The 22276-nt window shown below is 35.2% G+C and overlaps 2 protein-coding genes and 1 non-coding gene across 3 annotated transcripts in view; 1 reads left to right on the top strand and 2 right to left on the bottom strand.

The window, feature by feature from the left end:
• The window catches only part of eIF3d1 (eukaryotic translation initiation factor 3 subunit d1), a 31069-nt gene extending 13386 nt beyond the window's left edge, over positions 1–17683 (bottom strand). Inside the window, exons 1-8 of the mRNA XM_089233837.1 lie at positions 17434–17683; positions 12435–12480; positions 11400–11536; positions 10345–10433; positions 6014–6202; positions 4936–5068; positions 4142–4240; positions 3926–3974 (exon numbers count right to left, since the gene is read on the bottom strand). Coding sequence (XP_089089963.1) covers positions 3926–3974; positions 4142–4240; positions 4936–5068; positions 6014–6202; positions 10345–10433; positions 11400–11536; positions 12435–12480; positions 17434–17568 — 877 coding nt within the window. The 5' untranslated portion in view covers positions 17569–17683. The remainder of the gene's footprint in view (positions 1–3925; positions 3975–4141; positions 4241–4935; positions 5069–6013; positions 6203–10344; positions 10434–11399; positions 11537–12434; positions 12481–17433) is intronic.
• On the bottom strand, positions 2345–2451 carry LOC149090289 (U6 spliceosomal RNA). Its single transcript, XR_016193201.1, has one exon. It is a non-coding gene; the product is annotated as a U6 spliceosomal RNA (small nuclear RNA).
• A 439-nt stretch (positions 17684–18122) lies between the features above and the next one.
• On the top strand, positions 18123–21984 carry LOC149090287 (uncharacterized). The gene has a single exon (XM_089233831.1). The coding sequence runs from the start codon at positions 18656–18658 to the stop codon at positions 20279–20281; it is 1626 nt and encodes a 541-aa protein (XP_089089957.1). The 5' UTR covers positions 18123–18655; the 3' UTR covers positions 20282–21984.
• The last annotated feature ends 292 nt before the right edge of the window (positions 21985–22276 follow it).

Genomic DNA, 22276 nt, shown 5'->3' with positions numbered 1-22276 from the left:
AAATGAAAACAGATGCTACACCGTATTGGATTTCGATGTAAAGCTCAGAGAATAAGAAGAAAAAATATAAGTAAAACCTCTCTTTTGTGGATACCGGCGGGACAAAAAAACTTGTCCACAAAAGAGAGGTGACTGTTCATCGGGAGTTTTGAAATGCATACTTTTATTATACACAAGGAAATTATTTAGCCATAAAAGAGGGGGTGACCGCATCTGTGAGGGTCACCGTCAAGAGGGGTTTTTTACTCTATTAGACAGTTTGAATCATTTTTCACTATAACTTTTACTGCATGAAAATACAAGCATTTTTTCCCCTTGTCTAATATTCAAAGATTTTTGGGAGTTTTCAATTTATTACGGTTTTGGTGGCCCTGAAGTGGGCGGGTGGGTGGGGGGGGGGGGGGTTGGCTTATAACTCAATAAGTCACTGGTCTGACACATATATGGCAACACTGTTGACAGACCCATATGATTTCTGGGGGGGGGGGGGGGCGATAGCCTGGTCGATAAAATGCTCGCCTAAAGTACCAAAGGATGTTTAGAGGTGCCATGAGTTCGATGTCCTTGTCAGAAAACTTTCCTGACACAGGGGTACAACAAAAAACGGCGACTCCACCGCAGCAAAAAATTGCTACCGCAGGAAGTCCCCCATCGAGGGGTTAGCGCACCAACCTCTCGATGAGTATTAAAAAAACATGCCTGTCGTTCGGAATCGGCAATAAATTGTAGGTCCCGGTCTAATTAGCCCTCATGTGCAGAAAATGACCGTGGTGCGACAAAAATGATCAAATGATTTCTGGATAGTACAACCTTTAAACGATACATGTCAAAATTTCATGACATTCTGACAATTAGTGTACAAGTTAGTGGTTTTAGTGACCCCAGTTTTGTAATTTTCAAAACAATGCATAAAAAAGAATTTTGAGTGTTGATTAAACATTGTTTTTTGATGGGGAAAAATGCTGTTGAAGCCAAACAGTGGCTTGATAAGCGTTATGGAGACTCTGCATCAGGGAAATCAACTATTATTGACTGGTATGCTGAATTTAAACGCAGTCGTACAAACACAATGATGCTGAATGCTCTGGTCGCCCAAAATCGGCAGTTCTGAAAAAATAAAAAGTCCACAAAATAGTTTTGAAAGACTTTGACCTTTGAAGACCGGATACACCCCGCTTCCCATCTCAGAGAGATATCGAAGCGTTCCCGAAGGATGGGTGTATCCGGAAAGTTTTATTAAAAACAACGTAACATGACCACCTCAGACGAAGGCAGCAAAATAAAATAATTTACATAAAAATTGATCGCCAACTTCTGAAGTCATATAACAAATAAATAAAATCTAAACAATCAACGCCAATGGGCAATCAAAATTATAAACGGGATTATAAGATGCTGGTGTATAGCCGTCCATCCCATAAGAATCCAGTAATCGTCAATTGATCGAATGATTGCCGATAATCTTGGTATATAAAATTTCGAATCACTGTGAATTAGCCGCAGATCATCATCGTCTAAGCCGCCAGTCGCTTCCCGAATCGTCACCGGGTGAACTGAGATCAGCACAATTCACTATATAGCCGAGTAAATAACACTTAATTCGTCCTTGCCATCGATGACTTGATTCGTCTCCTTGCAGGTGAACTTGCTTCTGTTTTTCATTTCTCGGTTACTTTTGTTGACGCCGACGTGGTCGAAGATCATATTTCCTCTTAAGATCAATCGCTGGGGCTCTTGCCGGTTTGAACTCGTCATCGCTCCCACCGCTCAGACGCGCACTTCCAGTCTTCTTAGTATGTATGCGATGTAAGTTGCTATCGAGGAACAATATAATCCACCGCACCCGAGCAAGGCCCATAGGGCTCTTCAAAACTCTTTTTTTGAAACACAGTCGACCGTTTTCGGGAATAGCACCAAAATGAAATTTTTTTGTATATGGGCAAGATGTCAGGTAATGCCATAAAGATCCAATCTCACCACAAGCACACATGGCGTTGTCAGACTTCTTGAAACGTTCAAGATACGTCGGTAATGGGCCGTGCTCAGTTATCATGATCACTTTCTCTCTAGACCAAATGGAACTATTCCAACGGACGTGTTTCTGTATCTTATAGGCATCTTTATGTGCATTCTTGTCCCATAGCTGTTGCCACTTTTGTAACAGGTCACTTTTTAGCACGTGTTTGATGTGACTGCGTGGTAGCAAGAGTTGTTCTTCCGTTGGGAGATTAAGAGCATCTTTGGCCAATCTGTCCGCAATTTCATTCCCAGCTATTCCTGCATGGCCTTTGACCCATTTGATACTGATAGACAGATGGTCGTATAAATGCTTGCGTATTCGCCGAAAAATGTGGAACGCTTCACGATTTTGCGTGTCATCCTTGCGCAGGGGCCATGCTAATCTTCTCTGTATCGTTCCAATTTTAGTATATGTACTGCCGAAGCGAGTACAAAGTTCCAGTTTTGAAAGACTGCTAAGTGAAGTTGCGTGAGATAGCTGACACCTTAAAGATATCAGAAGGTAGTGTGTTTACAATTTTACACGAAAATTTGAGCATGCGCAAGTTGCTTTCAAAGTGGATGCTGGTGCTGTGTTTGCTCACACCAAATCAAAAACAACGCGTAGACGATTCAGAGCTGTTCAAGCGAGATGAACAGGATTTCTTGCATTGGTATATGACAATGGATGGAACATGGATCCATTACTACACACCTGAAGCAAAAAGATTGTCAGCTGAGTGGACAACAGCCGGTGAAAGTCATCCAAAGCAACCAAAAACTCAAAGTCAGCTGGCAAGGTCATGGCATCAGTATTTTGGGATGCACAATGGTATTTTGTTCATCGACTATCTTGAGAAAGGTTCTATAGCGAATATTACATGGCATTATTGGATCGATTGAGTGTAGAAATCAAGAAAAAAACGGCCTCACATGCAAAAGGAAAAAAAGTGCTGTTCCACCAGGACAATGCCCTGTGTCACAAGTTGAAAACGATGGTTAAATTGAATGAATTATGCTTTGAATTGCTTCCTCACCCACTGTACTCTCCAGATCTGATCCCAGCGACTACTAGCTTTTTGCAGACTTGAAAAAGATGCTCCAGGGTAAGAAATTTGAATCAAATGAAAAAGTGATTGCCAAAACTGAGGCCTATTTTGAGAGCTAAAACAAATCATTCCACAAAAAAGGCATCAAAAAGTTACAGGAGTGTTGGAATGAATGTATCACTCTTGAAGAAGAGTATTGTTGATGAATAAAGTTGAATTTTTTAAAAAAAATTGTTTTTCTTAGACTGGAAACTTATTGAGTTATATGAGTATACAATCATTTAAATTGGTTTCTTTCAGTCATCTTCTAGTAACCTGAATGAGACAACCGTAGTCTGATGTACGCCAGATAAGTAAGATTGTACTATGTAATCAAGTCTATCAAATTCTAATGAGTGTTTGACATGCAATAACCTCTTCACTCCAGAGGTACACATATGAATATTTAATTTTTTAACTGACTTTTAAGTTATTTAAATGGTTTTAATGATTATTTTGTCAAGACCCGAGATACACATGTGCACCTAACTCAAATGGTGTTAGTAAATATATTGACCCAAATTAATTGATCAATCAATTTTTTTCTTTTTTCTTAAAGGACATTTTGATATACAATGAACACAAATAAAAAAAAAAATTAATAGCTAGTTTTGGCTCAGGTATGAAGAGGTTAAGACCACTTTTTTTTTACTTCATGGTAATTTAATTTTTATTTTCGAGGAATATTAAACTAGGAATCACAATTAAAGATGGGTTAAAAAAACATTTTTTCATTTCATAAATTAATGTACCATTAGTTACTATGGATTAAACATAAATTTTTCTGTTTCTTGTGTGCATATAAAATTCTTTTGCATATTAGAGTGACTGGTACATACCGAATTCACTGTCATCTCTTTTGTCAAAAAACAGCTTATTTCCAACACGCTGAAAATATTCGGACACATAAATTTATACGGTATCTTGATATAGGACAAATACAAATAAACACGTAAAACAAAATGATCAAATAAATATTATGCACAAGTAATCTATTTTGACAATTCTTATTTACTTTATTATGATTTCTATTTACTTTAAAAGAAAAAACTCACTTGCACAACAACATCCCAAGAATAGACTGAGCGAGTAGCGCACATAAGTGTTGCCACTATAGCATCAGTGGCAAACACCTTCCCTTCAGATTTAGTCAACTGAAAGAAAAATTATGATCAACTAATCATATTATACTGATTTCAAACTTCAATTATGAAAACTTCTGAGAATAGGAAATGTTTGGACGTGAGACATGTTTCAAGATAACATACTTTAAACCAAAAGAGTACTTTGACCAAAATAATTTATGCATTATTGTTTAATATATGTATATAGGATGCATAGGTAACAGGGTGCATGGCCTTTTACTGGCAAACCGTTGATCCTAGAGGCATACTTCCAACCAGAAAAAATATCTGAGTAACGTGTAGTACTCAGATATGTCATTCATGTTGCCAGAGGTTGTATGGTTATTAAAATAAAAATATTAACTTTATACACAGACATCCTGTACTCAAAAACCCAATAAGGAAGTTGTTTCTCTGATGCCAACAACAAAAATTCCACATTTTCAAGTGCAATTTTCACTGTGATATTCAAATTTGCAAACAGGTACGTTGGGGGAAAAAACAGCATTAAATGCAGGCAAAATGGTTTATCCTCATTTAAAGCTGTTTTTTTCCCAACTTTCCTCCATTTTCTGAATTCAAATATCTTAGTGAATATCTGTTGCGGCATTTGGGTACTTTTTTCTAAATCAAAGTATGTCTCTAGGATCAACGGTTCGCCAGTAAGATGCCATACACCCTGTTACCTATGCACCCTGTAGACTAATTAAAGATGGTCCACATACTTGACGAATGATGGGATCATCTGTTGTGGTGACCTTATGGAAAATCCTATTGATCCTCTGCAGTTGCTTTTCTAGCTTACACGTTACACGATCATATGTTTTGTCATAGAACTCTAACGCTCCACATTGATATCTGAAAATTTCACATGTAGACATATTGTAAAACATTTTTTTTTCATAACAAAACAAAGATCTCAATATATTCCTCCAAGCATCCAACCATGAGATGCGACTTGGCTATGGCATATCATGTCACATCGGACGATGATACCATTCTTTTTAGAAGGACAAGCCAATCATGAAAGCTCAGTCACTAACAGGCTAGTTTCAATGTACAATCGTTTCACCTGAAAAGAATTGAATAAAATCATCTGACGTGACATGGCATAGCCGATTCTCATCTCGTAGTTGGAGGACTTGATATTGCATAAGCGATTGCTTTTAGTTATGGAAGTTTTATCAATTTTTTTTTATTTTTAATTTTTCATAATAATAAATAATGAGCATAATTCAAAGGTTTATTTTCACTCATATATACTCCAATTCACAATGAAATATTGCACAATTTTTTTACATATAACTAGGAACTTCAATAACATGAGAAGTTTTACAAAATAAGGTATTAATTTAGTATGTTTTTCTTTGTAATTAATGTAAATTTTGAATCAATGTTTAATTAATATAAATTAACACAATTTAATTAAAATTAGCAATTATGATTTTATTAAACCTCATGTATGTGATAAATAAATTTAAGAAACTACTTTTTTCTGTTTTTAAAAAAATTATTTCTGTTCATGGTCATAGAAAAACAATTTCCAGATTGAAAATCAGAATAAAATTTCCAAAAACTTCATTTTTGAAACATCACAAGAAATTAAATCCCTTTGTAAACAAATTTTAAAAAACACTATAGCACTCATTAGGCCTCTTGATTTTCAAAAATGTTAATTTTATACAAAAATTTGAATGAAAATTAATTGAATAAAATTTTAAACAAAGCGCTGTGCAAATGCAATGTCAGTGAAAAATGGGTTTTAATTTAGAGAATAAACACAACATTTCCCATGAAACTTACACATCTTTCCCATCACCAACATTGGGGAGAGAGAGTTTTCCTAAGCGAGGAAAATCCATTTCTTCAATAACTTGCCATTCTGGTCTCACATTCACAGAAGCATCACGGTTTTTGATAGGTGCTTGGCCTTTGTTATCAAACTTGTGACGCATTTGTTTTTGCCACTTACGGACCTGCTGAATTCTATCCCTGTAGAAAAAACAAATGAAAATTATAGTACTGATTTCATTTTTATATATAATCCATATCTTTCACATCAGTCACTTCCTTAACATTGTAATCAGTTATTAAAAAAATTAAAAATGCAAATGATTTTGGCTATACCACACAGATGCTCATGTAAGGGCTTGACAAATCCCAGATTAGATCCCCATGACAACTAAAAAAATTGGTACTCAGTGACTGAAATTTTCTATTTGTGAATATTGAATTGGAGCCTGAGGACAATAGAAAAGTTTCGAAATTTATATCACTGTATCTATCAAAGTTGGGAGGGGGTTACTATGCCTTGGGAAAAGTCAAAGAAACATTTTTGATGTTTAGTTCCAAAAGAAAAATTTTTCTGGCACATAGATCTTCCTGTGATTTAACAAATTAAAGCTTTGGGTTATGCATAAACAATCATATGTTTCACATCAACTAATTAAGTGGGTGTCTAATAATTCAGAAAAACATGGAAATAATGATTAAATTGATATAATAATTGATGTGATCCATTATCAGGGGTGCAAGTGCCCCTCATCCATTTCGGAGCAGAAAATTTCATTTTTGGAGCAGAAATTTTGAAAATGGAGCAGAACTAAACACGAACTATATCTGCAATATAAGGAGTAATTTTTCTGTGAAATGCCAAAAGTTTTGCCAAAAATGGTTGGAACAAATAATTCTAAATAAATTTCCTTCACAAATTAAAATTCATTTAAATTTTTTCTGAATTATATTTTCTGTCATTAATAAAACGACGAATGGTGAATAAAAATTATTACTCTTTTCAAATTAAGCAACATGCATACTGAAAACCTAGGCAGCAAGAATTTCTGCTGCTTGAACACCAAAATCTTATTCCTCCTGATATAGCAAAAAAAGTGTGTGCAGAATATAATAAGAGTTTCCGTGAAAAAAAAAATTGGCTTCTCACAGAATTTAAAGGAATTATTAAATTTAAAAGCAAAATGCAAAAAACGAGAAAAATATAAATACCTTATTTACTTAAAAAATTTCTCAACCTAATAGCATGTTAATATATTGCAAATCACGAGTTTGCTTTCAGAAAGTTCAGAATCTCAATGACAATTTTTTTCAAATTTTTTATGCCCTTGAACACAAGATTTTGTATGTCTTATTCCATTAAACATTAAAGCATTGCATGGACAGATTTTTCAATGTTTGAACAGACTTTTATTTATTTGTTAACAATGAACTCTTTTTCACTATCTGTGTTACCATATGCTGAAGATAAAAAAGTCTTCACCAAAACTGGCAAAATTTTGAACTTTGGGCAGCTTTCAAAGTTACAAAGTTTGAATATGTCTGCCCAATATCTATCTATCTATTCTCTGAACTGATTTCACTTCTTGTAATTGTTTGGATTGTAGTGCAACCCATTCATCACACATAATCAATAGTTCTGTTGGTGATACAATGTTAAACAACCTCTCAGCAATACGTGAGGGAGTAATCTACCATCCCAGCAATGCACGAGATGGAGTACGAAAAACAAGAAAGGGTGCAAATATTTCATTCTCTCCAGCAACATGTTTTGGAAAGGGAGGGCATTAATATATATTAGGTATCTCACAGAAGTTATGTAAAATGAGCATGCTCCTAGTACAAACTCCTTCCTCTGACTATTGTTAAGAGCATGCTCCTCCCCCACCAATGCAGTGGCGGACCGTGCAGCCATATTGGGCGCCGCTCAAGGAGGGGTGCCAAATGGAGTTGAAAGGGTGAAAAAAGGTTTGTCGACCAAAAACATGTGGTCAGTATACTGACCAACCAAACCTTTTTTTGGGGGTTCTACATGGGTATAGATTTTTTTCCCTCGAGCCGGCCCCGTTCGCCAAATCCGGATTTTCGCGATGTGAAATTCTTACAATCGGCAACCGCCGACGATAACCACACGACCGCATAGTGGCTAGAAGATGACAAAACTATGAATATTTTAGCTGGAGTTTTTACAGATTCTATTTTTTCCCAACGATCTCCGAAAAATTTCGGTAATTTAAACGAGTAAACCAATCACCTTTTCGATGTATGCCGTCTTTGAACGCAGGTTGGCAGCCGCGAAATTACCGTTATTTTCAGTATATAACCTATAACCAGCAGGAGAAAAAACAGTCTCCAAAATCGGAAAATTTGGCATATTTATTCAGGGACTTTGATAGAATGCCGGTTATACCAATAACAGTACACAGGACTTTATACTTCAAGATAGTATAACTACTTTCCAAGGTCACGAGATAACGCGATTGTGGTAGATGGTGGGAAGTGAAAGAAAATTGAAGTTTCTCCCCCCCCCCCCCCCGTATCTTTTTCTGTGTCTCGTAAAGAACGCGTCCTGTGAACAACAAATTCATGCGCCTTCTTCCTAAATTAAGGGTATTTGACGGTTACAGTGCATTAGCGGTACCTCTGCGAACCACAAACAAGAATTGGTGCAAATGCGCAGGGATTCGGCGCCTTGGCGCACCGTGTAGCAAGAGAACCGTTTCGGCGCAGTTTGGCGCAGCTCTTGCACCCCTGCATTATTATCATGCACAGTTAACAATAAATTAAGGAAATACGGTGAAACTTGTCTAAGGCCAGGATTACACTATAAAAGTTTTCTAAAAGTTCTTTTATAAAATTTTTAAAATTCAACCAGCAAGATTATCGGTTGCATTTGCTCGAATGTAACCTATGAACTTCATTGGCTCGATTTTTCAAGTTTTATATATAGGATTTTATCAAACTTTTATAGTGTAATCCCAGCCTAAGACAGGTTTCGCTGTATGAGACGGGAAACCTGTTTTGAACAGAACAGAAAAATAGCCTTGTGTGGATAACTAATACTTTTTCAATCATGGGAAACCTCTTTGAGATGGAACTGTTTGGAAAAATTTTATAACACAAAAACAGAAGGCATATTTAGTCTATTCGTGGATTGAAAAAAGCCTGCAAAAATGGAAAGAAAAAGCCAAGTTCTTGTCCTTTAAATGGGAGGAAGTCATTCTGATTCCCCCCTTTCGTTAAGGAACTTTTTTCTTCTTGGAAAAACAATGAATGCCTATTACCTATCTGAACTGGTTGGGCTTGACTGGAGAGAAGCTGATTTACTATTTAAAATTTAGTAAGTGTCTTTTCACCATTTCATTTATGATGGAAATGTGGGGAGGCTTTTTTTTTTAGAAAACACTTGTTTCTTGAAAAAATTTTTGATACCTTCCATTTGAACTAGTTCAGGAGAGTAATAGGCGAGGGGAGACTGAATTAATTCACAATTTAGTGATACCGTGTTTTGGCTACTGCAAAGGCTTTCATTCAGTGTAGAGATGGCCACCTGGTTGTTGATCTCGTTCTCGCTATTTTTAAAAAACTATATGTAATTTCTCAATTTCTTTATTTGAATTATTGAAAAATTTAACTTTTGACAAAAGTGTTCATTCTATTGTTATTCAGAAGAAAGTTTTACATTTACGTTTACTTATTAGTGCATTAAATATAAAATTTCAAATGTATAGTAATTTGAAACAACAAATAAGAAAAAATTCAAAATAACACTTATATCTATTTAATGCTCAGTTTATAGCAGTTAGGGTAATGTTCTGAAAATTTAAGTATTGAAAAAAGATGGAAATTAAAAAAAAATCACTATATATATTTTTATGCGCACCTTAACACTGTATCTCAACTTCTAAAACTAGCGATGTTTTGGCTAATGACTCCTGTTAGCTAATCTTCAATCAAAAGCGTATTTTCAAACTTTGTATTTGTACTAAGAAATCTTATGAATGTGAATAAATGAGTAAACTTAGTTATGCATTGCTTATATCAGAAACTATGCTGTAACTTAGTTTGTTACGGAATATAATCTCGTGCAGACTGTAAAATTTACAGCACGAAAACTAATATTTTGCACTTAATTATAAAAAATCAATATTTTGAACTATAAAACAGTGTATTTGCATAAAAAAATATATATAGTTTTTCAACATATCTAATATGACAAAAAAAATTATTTGAATATATTTTGATTGCACGTTTTTGATGGTTTATACTAGACTTTGATGGTTTAAACCTGTTTTTGATGTCAAAAATACAACCCTAGTAACAATGTCCATCAGAATACTCACCTTTCTCGCCCTTTGGCCATCTTGGAAAGTATCTGCATTTGAGCTTGTTGAGCTTGCTTCATACGCTCACGATTGCGCAAAGTGCGTTGCTAGGAATGAAAAATTACAAAGACCTTATATGTACATCAACACAATCCACAAAAAATTGATAAACTTTTTACATATCCATTACATTTCTAATCATTATATGATCACTCATTTACAATGAGACATGGCAGTGGCGCAACTCTGGGATAAGTAGAAAACAGTATAAGAAGCAGATGTAACCTTGTTTTAATAAAAAAAAATTGTTCTTTTCTGATCAATCACATACAATGTGAACTTAATAGGTGAACTTCATCACAGCAAGACATTGGAAATATGTTTATTGGAGAACTTGAAAAACATTCCACACATTTTGAACATGCATGAACTACACTGGTTGATTTTTGCTCAACCATAAAATTCAATAGTGGATTCTACATATAACATTTTTCAAAAAACTCATGATAAAGAGTTGCAAGTGAGAAAACAATTTAAACAGGAAATCTTGATGAGAATTACCATTTTTAACGTGTATAAAAAAATCCTTTTTTGCCAAAAATTTGATCTTAAAAACAGTGGGGATTTCTTACACATGTGAATAGCGTTATAGATATTCAAAAATAGCTTAATTCGTTAGAATTTACAATGAGAGTGACCCTGATGATAATGAACTAGTAGATATAGCTGATCATGAGGATAATGAGGAATTCAATGACTTCTTAATGAATTAAAAACATCTTTGATAAAAACTTTTTTTCCAAATGTTAAACCCAAAAATCAGGGTATTCCTTATATGTGTTAAAATATGATGGTTACAGCTGCGAACATGAAAATAAGTCATACTAAGCGAGAAAACCTTCTAAATAGAATGCTATATTATATATATGAACAATCAACTGCATCTATAATCTGAGTGTACAAAGACTTCCCTTCACAACCAGAGCCTCTGTGTTCCATCCTAATTACAAGATGTTCACGAATGAAAAAAGTGTTCAATATACTAATTAAATTATAAGTTGTTAATGACATACCTGATTCATGCGGAATCTACCACGTTGGTGCATAGGTTTATGCACCCTTGCAGTATCCACAAGCTGGAATGTTGACTCATCCTCTTCGTGATAATATGCATACTGACTGCCGACACCAAACTGTGACTGATATTTACCTATAGCAAAAATCCATTAGACAAATCATCACATATTCACACAGATGTTGCAGTATTTATGTTTAGATAACTCCCTAAAAAGACATTTAATACATGTTACGTATGTACTATACATATGACATTTAATACATGAGTGTTTTGAAATATAATCCCAATACAGTGGTGTCAACTGTACATGTACATGATTGTTGGACAAACATGTACTGAAAGTATTGTATCATAATCTGATATTAGTTTGGCAATGGATTGGCATCGAATTGAGAGCTGCCAACTGAATACTTTTAACATTCAATACATTTATGAATTTTGCAAAGAAAAGATTTTTAAAGAGATTCATGTATAAGCAGAGTTTTTTTTTGGTTGAAAATTCATTCCAAACTTTGGGAGGGGAGTTAGTTTATACATGTCATTTTTTACAGAGAAAAAACTTGACCCGCATTGTAGTTTTGGTGGTCCTTCAGCTTATACACGAGTCCAGTGCTTGACAAATTTCAGGCATCGGGTAATTTACAAAATCGGTATTGGTACTTTCTGATTGCTAAATCAGAGTCTACGAATGACACAAAATTTTCTGATTTCATAATGATGCACCTTCCAAAATGAAAAGGGGGCTCCCACATTAAGTCTACGAGAAATGAAAGAAAAACAGCCCTAAATAATGCTCTGCTCCTATGATATTTGTCTGACACCCTATTTCCCCCCCCCCCCCGATTTGTCAAGACCTGTATGAGTCGACTGGTATACAAGTATATATACAAGTCAGAAATTTTCAAAGAATTTTTTCACTAAGAAGTATAAAATATACTAATTGCTCACATCATGCACCAACACCAAAAGATTTTATTGTACTTTGGTTTATAAGAGAGTTACTATATAATTGATTTTCTAAATTTCATACTTGCATATCGCCTGTCTTGATAAGTATTTCCCGTCCAATCTGCAACCTAATACATATAAAAAAAACATGATAAATACAGAATGAAATAATGATACTATCACTTATGCAGTCATTAAAGATTGTTAAATACAATTAAATGACATAATAACAAATTAGATTAACAGTTTTATATCTTACTATGAATATAACGAATACGTTTAGCAAATGAATTTTTGTAGGATCCTACGGCAGTGTTGAAAAATTTGGAGCAAGAAATTTAGCAAGTTTCTCGAAGACAGTATCAATGTTCAAAACAACTGGGCTAAGGGCAAAACACTATTTACGCTCTTTGGGGAGTTCATAAATTTAAGAATTAATAACATTTAGCAGTGAAAGGTTTTTTTAATCCGAAAAGAATTTTTTCCACCACCTTTTTGATCTTTATCAACTGAGACATGGGGGATCATTTCTAAATTCTTCATAGAAACCATTAGTAATGAGTGCAGTCATTATAACTATTAGTGCCCCCCTTTGTTCACTCTTTCCACACGTATCCAAAACATAACATGTTGGAACTGATGCACATCACAGAACAATCTCTGGAAGAATTTCAGCCCTCGAGTGTAGGAATGTGTATGAGATGCATGTACGGTGTTAAGTAGTAGTAGCCCTCAACTGTACAGATAAGAAAATGTTCTGTGAGTGCACAAGCAGGGTCTCACTGACTCATATTTGAATATATTTTTTATAAAATATTTATACAGCTTTCATTTATAGTATTGTGACTCCTGATTGATTAATGATCATATTCTTTTAGCTATATTATAAGTATAAAATGAACATACCATATTTTAATGTGTATAAGGATCCCTTTTACCAAAAATTGGGTCCCGAAAATACATAGGAGGGATTTCTTGTAAATAATATTATAGATACAGATATATCTTCAACTTTCTTCAAAATTCTAAGTCTAACAAATCGGGGGGGGGGGGGGTGTTCCTTATGCATGTTAAAATATGATAGTTAACCATTTGTATTGAGAACCCTAAGAAAATAGTTCTTAACACCTATCAGTAAATGAGAAAAATACACAAGCATGGGCCTCACAGACTCAACCTATGCACTCGAGTTAAGAAAAGTATAAATAGGAATATATTTACCACAGAAAATTTCTAGTCAGCTGAGGCCTGTCACAGAACCAGGGTCTAAACTGCATCCCACCCAACTTTACAACAAATGCTCAAATAAGTGACCACCAGCTGCATGAGAACATAGCCTTGTCCGTAAACAAAATAGATGCTGCAAACTGTGGCTGTAATATGCCCTTGCAGAAACCAGCATTCAAATGTTACATGCAATGGGAAATCTGTTTCATTTAAGGCATAGACATATTGGAGATGGTGTAGGTGGTGTAACCTTCCTTCATAAAACAAATGCCATACCGTTGACACCTAGGTCACGAGCTATTGCTTGCATTTTCGGGCTCGACCTGTGTCATGTCTTTGGAAAATGAACGAACCCATCTCCCGGAGTTGCCTGTGCAAGTGTTCTGATCTGGAACCGTCCTATTTGGAAATCGCTACTGGTAAAGTCTTACAGTTTATACAGCATTGCCTTATGCAGCCCCGTAAATAAGGTGCATATCGGCCTTCTCTGTATTCAAATATTGTTGGAATCTCTGCTGACAAATAACACCTAAATGACAGGTTCTGCAAAAAGCAATGTTTCAGAGGAGAAGGGGGGGGGGGGTGATTAACCTTGTCTGGAACCATGACTAGTTGAGCCCCCCAAAAGCCTACATGCAAAAAAAAATCATACTGTTCGAACCTTTTACTCTGTGATAGTAATTTCCTCAGCATCATAAACCTCATTAAAACACCACGGCGGAACAGAATGAATGTAAAAAACACAAATAACTATTTTTGTTAATGGTCCCAGCAGGCAACAATTCAATTTTGAGAAATGCTTTCGAATTGTGGGCAGCAAAAAAAAATCTTGGCCAAATTTTTGAAATATTTTTTGTGCTGTACTTTGCATTTCATATTAAACAATTTTTATTCATACATGATTTGCATCTTGACTTATTTTTCCATCCTGAACTTTGTGTAAGTTGTTTAGAAATCCATCAATTTGACAAATTGCTACAATTGATTGCTGATCCCAAAAGTCAGGGGTACCCTGGTTAAAAAGGAGGTTCAGGGATGCCACTGTACTCTAATTTACCTGGGTCCCTTTTGAGTGAAAGTGGGTCCCTCTAGAAAAAAATTATCTTGAAAAAAGCATGCCCCCATAATTCACTGGTATTTCTATGAATTTTTTTTCAGCATGCCCCAGGTCTTTGATCACCTGCTTATATCTCTTCGTTGAGACAGAGCAGCGGGCCATGTTCTGAGCAGGTGAAAGAGGTATCTCTGTGAATCAAATAAATAATTCATTTCTAAAACATGTTCTATCCAAAGGTTCATTTACTTTCATTGTCTACTAGTAGGAAAAGTTTGAGAATTGAACATGTGGAATTTAGCACATGTAATAAATCTGAAACAAATATACAGTCGATCCCACTTATAATATGTTCCCATTTAGAACGTTTTTCTACTTCGTAAGAGTTATTTTTATCGTCCCAACTCTAAATAATTCTCATTAAGATTTCATGTTTGAAGTGTTTTCTTGCTTATGTTTTTTATGGCAGTTTTTTGAAAAACGTTATAAGCAGGATCCACTGTAATTAAAATAGGAACACATTTATATATTTACTAATAGATCGATTTATTAATATTCCCTTCTGGTAGATTTTCCATTTCTTTAAAAAAAAATCTTAGCTCTTTCAATATCTTCTGATTAAATTTAAAGCAAATGAGATTCCATCTCTCAGTACACTCACTCTCTGACACTTATATTCCGATTCCCCATTCATATAAATACTTGTGAAGTGATTTCCTGAAAAAATGACTTTATTTTCCCTCCCTGATGGTCCACCACTTTGATCTGTCACCATTTAACTGCCACATATTTTCACACCTGAATATGGGAGCTATGTCAGATTTGTGTTTATGAAACAAGTGTTTATGCACAGCATTCGGCGTGTTTTACGTTCAGTAGGTAGTGCCATCTATCTAGTGCTGCAACTAGATACTTTCTCAAATGGGGCAAGCACACATTTTGGCAAACCCATGTAATGTAGAAGCAGTTATGAAGAGTGAATTTGGTGGGGGGGCCCCCCCCCTCTAGTCCAGAGCCCGGGACACTAGACCCGCCTGTTTTCCCACACCCTATTTGCGGCCCTGCATCTATCCTCCAAATTGATAATGTTTTTATGGATTTGAAATTTAGGTCTGTGATTTCCGTGGTGACCAGAGCTTTTTTCAAAGAAATAGCCAAAAATTAGAAAACCTCAGAAAATCATATTTTTAGCCGATTGCCATTGCACAATCACTGGTTTCAGACCCGGATTTTCACCAAATGCAAAATCACCCCCCCCCCCCCCCAAGAAACTTAAAAATATTTTTGTAGAAAATTATAATATTAGGGAAAATACAGTCTTATACTATGTTAATTTAAAATTCTTTTGAACGTTAGTGAAATTTCTGTGAAAAAAGTCCTATGCCCCTGCGAAAGTCGATTCCACGCACCAATGATTTTCACAATGCGAAGCGATGGCTACCATGTAGCAGCTATATGACAAAACTGGATATTCAAGGTAGTTTTTACAGATTCGTTATATTTTTCTGAATGATCTCTAAGAAAATGTTTTACACTTTAAACAGGTGTTCCAAATCCTTTAAGCTTTTTAAAAAAATGCATATTTGCAATCTTGTAGGAACAAGGCAAATTTATGCCATACAGACGCAGTCTTTGAATGCCAGCAAATATCTGCAAAAAGTACCATAATTTTGCCTTTTTAACTGGAGGGGAGAAAATCTGCAAGGGAATAAAAACTCTAAAACTTGGACATTTTGTCCACGGCCCCTCATTAAAGGAAGCAACTAAATATCTTTAACCCACATGTATATCAATACAATACAGTATGCAAAAGAGAGTAAAGGAATGCCATATTAAAATCACTGTTTCAAAATCACACAATCATGACGGGCTGTGTAAAGAAAAAAAGGGGAAAAAGTTGGGAAAGACAGCCAAATTAATACAATCCAGATCGCCAAGGGTGCTATAAGTCGCCAATGCCGTCATAATGGCTGTGAGTTGCCGTTTCTTCTCTTGCATCTAGAAGCTTCCATTTGTCCTAGAAACATACATCATAGCATGTATTCTCATTTTCTGACATTTCGTTCTACATCAGAGCATGTATCGCGCTCAAAGCGCAATTCAAATGGATAACAGCGTTTTTTTCCTCCTTTGTCCAGTAGTGTCATTTCGTTTCCGAAGCGTAGTTGTGTTGTCAATAGGATTATTCCAGATTACCAGGTTGCATTCTTCTGACATTTCATGCTTGTAATTACATTTCGTTTGTAACTTTTTGCAATTACATTTCGTTTTGGTCATTATTTTAGATTAAAGTCTGGCTACCCACAGAAACTTATGCCCTAATCGACTTTTTAAAGGAGAGTCCGGGTTTTATATTTTTAAACCGAGATTATTTATACCATATATTGATGTTGGTTTCCGCTTTCGTTATGTTTTCAATGCTGTCGATTTTTTTTTTTTCGGTGGCCATAGCATCTATTTGGCCTTGGCTACTTTCGTTCGGGCCATCGGACATGTTTGGAGCCGGAAAAAAAAAATGACCAAACTCTGGATTATGCAGCACCTGTTCCCCTATGCACGAAATTTACATAAATGCACAGATAGGTTCCGCCAGTAAGTACCGATTCTTGAATAAGCCATCTCTTTCCAGGTGAAAAGGCAGTAAATTGACATAGACCAGGGCTGCGTATGTTTAGTAAGTACCGCAATTTTTTTTGGCACGTATTAAATACTTTTTCAACTTAACTAGGAAAAATTGAAAGACTCAAAGTTATGTAGTAATGTTTTCACTGGAGACTGATTTAATTCAATATGGACATACTTTGCCGAGGCGGTCGTTCTTGGAGAACTGCTGGTACGGCATGTCTTTGAATTGTTCGGGTAATGTGCACGGTCCCCACCCATCGGGATTGTCTTGAATATTCGGAGGAACGAAGTGAAACACGTGTTTAGACATATTTGAACCAATTCACTAAAAAAAATTGACCACTCTATGCCTATAACTCCACGTTTGACAAAACGAGATGCGGTTCACCGTTGATGCCATTCTTGTGTAACTAAATGTTTCCAAAATGTAAAAAAAACAAATGTGAGTGAATGAAAGTTAAAGATTATTTGAAAAAAAAACCAGGTATTATATATATAGTTATTTTTTATTGAGAAAATTTTATACAATGTCCCATATAGACTAGGAAATTATATATATTTGAAAATCTCAAAAAATCGCATCCAGCAGTTCTAGCCGTACGGACATGCTCAAATAACTCTATCTTTTTTTTCTTTTTTTGTTTGATAGTTGCTTTCACTGATAAAGCGCATGTCTTCACTCTGCAGTTGATTTTAATTAGTGATAGCAGCTTTGATAGTAAACATTACAATTTCCCTCAAAATTTAATTTGCAGATTATAAAATGCGGTTCAGTTGTTGATGCCATTCTTCTATAATTAAATTCTACCAAAATGTAGAAAAAAATATCAGCAAATTAAAATAATTTAGTTGGAATTAGAAAACTACTTTTAAAAAATACAGATGATATTATGAGTTTATGTGTTGAGAAAGTTTTTAATAGTGTCTTACTGTGGGCTAGAAAATGAATTTTGAAATGGAAATCTCAATTGCGCATGGAGCGGTTCAAGCCGTACGGAACTGCTTAGATGGCTAACAATTTTTTTTTTTAGTTCGCTTTTACTGATAAAGCGTATGTCCATGCTCTCCGGTTGATATTAATGAGCTAGAGCCGACACTCAAAGCTGACATTAACGCTGCGTGGGGCTATAAACGCGGGGGAAAGATCCAATTCTGTTGTCTTGAATGAATATTTATTATAATCCGATACATATATATATATATATCCATATGACTGACCGCTAGTCGTTTTTAAAAGGTCATTGAGAATGGTTTCGGATGTTGAGTTACTGGTGTATTTTGACTAAGTATCACCTCTGTGTGAAAACTACTAACATAGTTTTGTGAAATAAAATCAAAGTGAACATTGAAAAGTTTGTTTCTGTACATTTACTTGGGAATATAATTTACTGTTCCCAATGGCCCCTCCTCGCAAGAGAAGGAAAGGTAATAAAAAACGTAGCGCCGAACCAGCTCCCACAACAAATCAGGTTGGATGTGAATCTTGTTCATGTACTGTCACTGATAGTCTACAAATAAGAAACATATACAATTTCATGATGGCTTGTGCTGAGGGCAATGTTGACGCTGTAAAGGAATTTATTAGTTCTGGTATGGATGTAAATGTCACAGATCCACATGGTATGGCGCCTCTTCATTTGGCTGCGGAGCATGGTCATAAAGATGTGGTAGATATGCTAATAGCTGCTGGTGCGGAAGTCAATGACATATCTCTCTCGGGAGGTGGTGCACCTTTGATTTTTGCTGCGAGTAATGGTCACATTGGAGTGGTGGAAGCATTGCTTAAAGCGGGAGCGGAAATAGGAAAGAGTATAAGCATTTTCAACAAGTACACAGCTCTGAGTATGGCATCCCATTATGGGCATGCAGATGTAATCAAGAAATTGATCGAGCATGGCGCATCTGTGAATTCACTGACCTCGAACTGCGACTCACCATTGATTCTGGCTTGCGCTCATGGTTCTGAAGAATCAGTCAAGGTGCTCATAGATGCCGGTGCGGATATGCATGTAATCAACGATCGGGATGGAAATGCTTTATCAGAAGCTGTCGTGAACGGCCACATAAATATTGTTAAGTATCTAATTGAAAGAAATGCGGATGTCAATGCAGTTTGCTATAAAATTTGCACACCCGTTGTTCTTGCGGCAGCCAATGGTAATGTTGATATTGTTAAACTCCTCCATGAAAATGGTGCATTTGCTAAAGTGAATGGTTGGAACAGTTGGCTCCCTTCTGTACAGTTGAGGATCATAAAGATATTATTGAAAGTAGGTGTCAAGTGCACGTCCAATGATCAGGGCGAAACTTTCCTAACATTAGCTCTGAAACACAAGAAAAAAAAAGTTGTAACAGCGCTTATACAAGCTGGTGTAGATCTTGATCAAAGAAATGATGGGAACGAGTCACCATTTTATGTAACCATTAGAAGTGGTAATGCAGAGTTCTTCGAAGAACTTGTACTTGGAGGGGCAGACATATGTCACCTAATGTCGTATGTAGAAATGTTTCCAGTACCCACATTCAGACATGTTGTAAGGTGTGTAATAAAATGTCACATGTTGTTTGGAGAAAATGTGGAGAAGACAGAATTAATAACTCGCTCCAAAGATCGATCTGAAGCGTGGGATGATTATGAACAACAGATTGCACAGATGAAGCTTTGCATTTTTAGCGAATGCAATTCCACATCTCTGTACAAACTATTGAGGGCAAATGATGAGAATCAATTGGCGGTTTTGCTAGCCTGTGAAGACATGGGAGTATGGAGAGACTTTAAGGTCAAGTACATGGAGCAGTTTCCTGCATTTGCACGCATCATCAAAGATAAATTTGAGAGGGGAATGAAACGATGGTGCTTGCTTTGTAAATGCTGTGTGATTATGAGACATTCGGATACAGAAAAATTACCTTCAGAGATTATCTTGAAGATCTTGAAATCATTATCAAATTCTGATTTGGAAAATATGATAAAAGCTGCAGTTCAAATTCTGAATGCATGCGATAATGAAAATTTATTGTGAAATCTTGTTTTTGCCAAAAAAATAAAATATTTTATAAACTCAAGTGATAAATTTTGCCACATGCCATGTTGGGTGGAAGTCATTTGGACATGATTGAATATTAAGAGCTTTTTGTGTAAAAAAAAAAATGTGTGTGTAAGAAAAAGTTAAGTCTATCCTTGTTATCATGAACCATTGAGATCGTCGAAATTTTTCAGATTAAAATTCTCTATACAGCTACGCAGTGGCTAAAGTGAATTGTTAGAACTGTTGGCTACACAGTAAAGGATCATAACTGATGAGCAAGAACAAAATTGTTTTTCTAATGAATGAAATTGAAATTTTTTATATAAATTCTTTTTTATACTTAAAATTGAAGACTGGAAATGAGAAATGCAATAAGTGCGCGAAACTGCTAATTTTACAGGATAATTTTACATGAATATGTTCACTCTTCGTGGTGCTTATGTCACTGGTGACTAAGGCAACAGCAAGTATGTCCACCTCCCCAAATTGTTAGAAAATGACTGATTTTCATGGAATAACATGTTTAAATCTATTATCCTATATACTTTGGTTCCCCCCGTCCAAAATACTAGTCGTTATACCCTCTAAAATTAATTTCTGGCTATGGCCTGTACCAACAAAGGTGACATCTACCAATGTATTTAACTACTTACAGTGAATTGGACAATTGACTATTGTTTAGCTGGTTGAAAAACTTGATACAGCCAAATCTCAATAACTCTAATGTGCAGAGACTGACGACAAACTTCAAGTTGTCGTTTGATCGACCTATCGGAAATCGGATTTTGAAGTTAAGGATTTTTTTAAAAGTAACAGTGCTATTTTTACAAACATTGTATTAGCAAAAAATATGAAACTACTGAACATGAAGAAATTAATTGGTAATGACAAGTTGGTTTATTGCCTAATTATTGAATGAGAATAATGAAAAAACCTATATATTATAATTATAGGCATATGCACAATATTTGAATAAATTAAATGTGTAAAGAGAAAGCAAGATTGTATTCTATAAAAAAAAGAATGCAGAAATTTTTGATTGTCTTTTGTTTCATTCTCGTTTGAAGAGAACCTTGCACAAATTATCTTGGTTTTTTTTTTAAATCATTGATGCAGTATTCAGAGAGATGCCTCACTTTTTCAACAACAAACTTTTCTTAAGGTTAGTTGCTCCAAATTTCATTTGATAATTTTTTTTTTCTTCAGGTCTAAAAATATCGACTTTTATGTCAACATTATTGAAAAAAGTCTAATCACACAATAATGATTTGTGCTGACGTTTGGACACTGCATTCAATCACAACCAAGCTGAAAGGTGATATTGACATGACCAGGCATGCAACTAAAAATTTGCTGGCACAGTGGATCAAGTCTGACCTATCTACAAAACATAGAGAAGGAAAGGGAGGGAAGGAAAAAAATTCTTTGAATTATGTATATATATACGCCTTGCTTTTTATTCCTGAGTTTCTTAAAAAATCCTGCAGATTTTCACAAATTTTTTAAGAAATTCATAGTGCACCTGAAAATTTCAACTTAAGAAAACTTTAATTTCAACATTAAAATAATGTTGAAGGTTTTGGAGGAGAGAGAAGACATGAAGCAGATATTATTCAAGTTGTCAGAGTTTGACTTATTGCAAATTGACTATTTACTATGTTTCTTGATGTGGGGGGGGGGGGGGAATTGTTTTCTGGTTTTTTTTTTGGTTCCTACTGTATTTCCCATTTCCAGTCCTCATTTTTTTTTTTGCTGCTTAATGTTCAGAGATTGTGGTTTGAAATTTAATGTCCAATGAAAAAAAAGACAATGTAACAATTTGCTGTATGGGCTCTGGCCAATTTGTCATTATTCCAGGAAATTTTTAAATCAAATTGAGAGGGCTTTCTAAACAACATACTGCTTCTTTCAAGAACGAGACAATAATAAGAATGTGTATGTTATTGTCTCCTCTCATTAAGTGATGTGGAAGCCCAAGAGATTTTATTT

Source organism: Pholcus phalangioides, unplaced genomic scaffold, assembly GCF_987345545.1.
Source record: "Pholcus phalangioides strain wild (caught in Gottingen) unplaced genomic scaffold, Ppha-v1.0 ptg000001l_1, whole genome shotgun sequence".
NCBI classification, from domain to species: Eukaryota; Metazoa; Arthropoda; class Arachnida; order Araneae; family Pholcidae; genus Pholcus; species Pholcus phalangioides.
The sequence above is the reverse complement of the archived record's forward strand: the minus strand, read 5'-3'. Positions and strand labels throughout refer to the sequence as shown.

Excerpts from the sequence above, each read along its gene's own strand:
- LOC149090287 (XM_089233831.1), top strand. The coding sequence starts at position 18,656 with ATGGCCCCTCCTCGCAAGAGAAGGAAAGGTAATAAAAAACGTAGCGCC.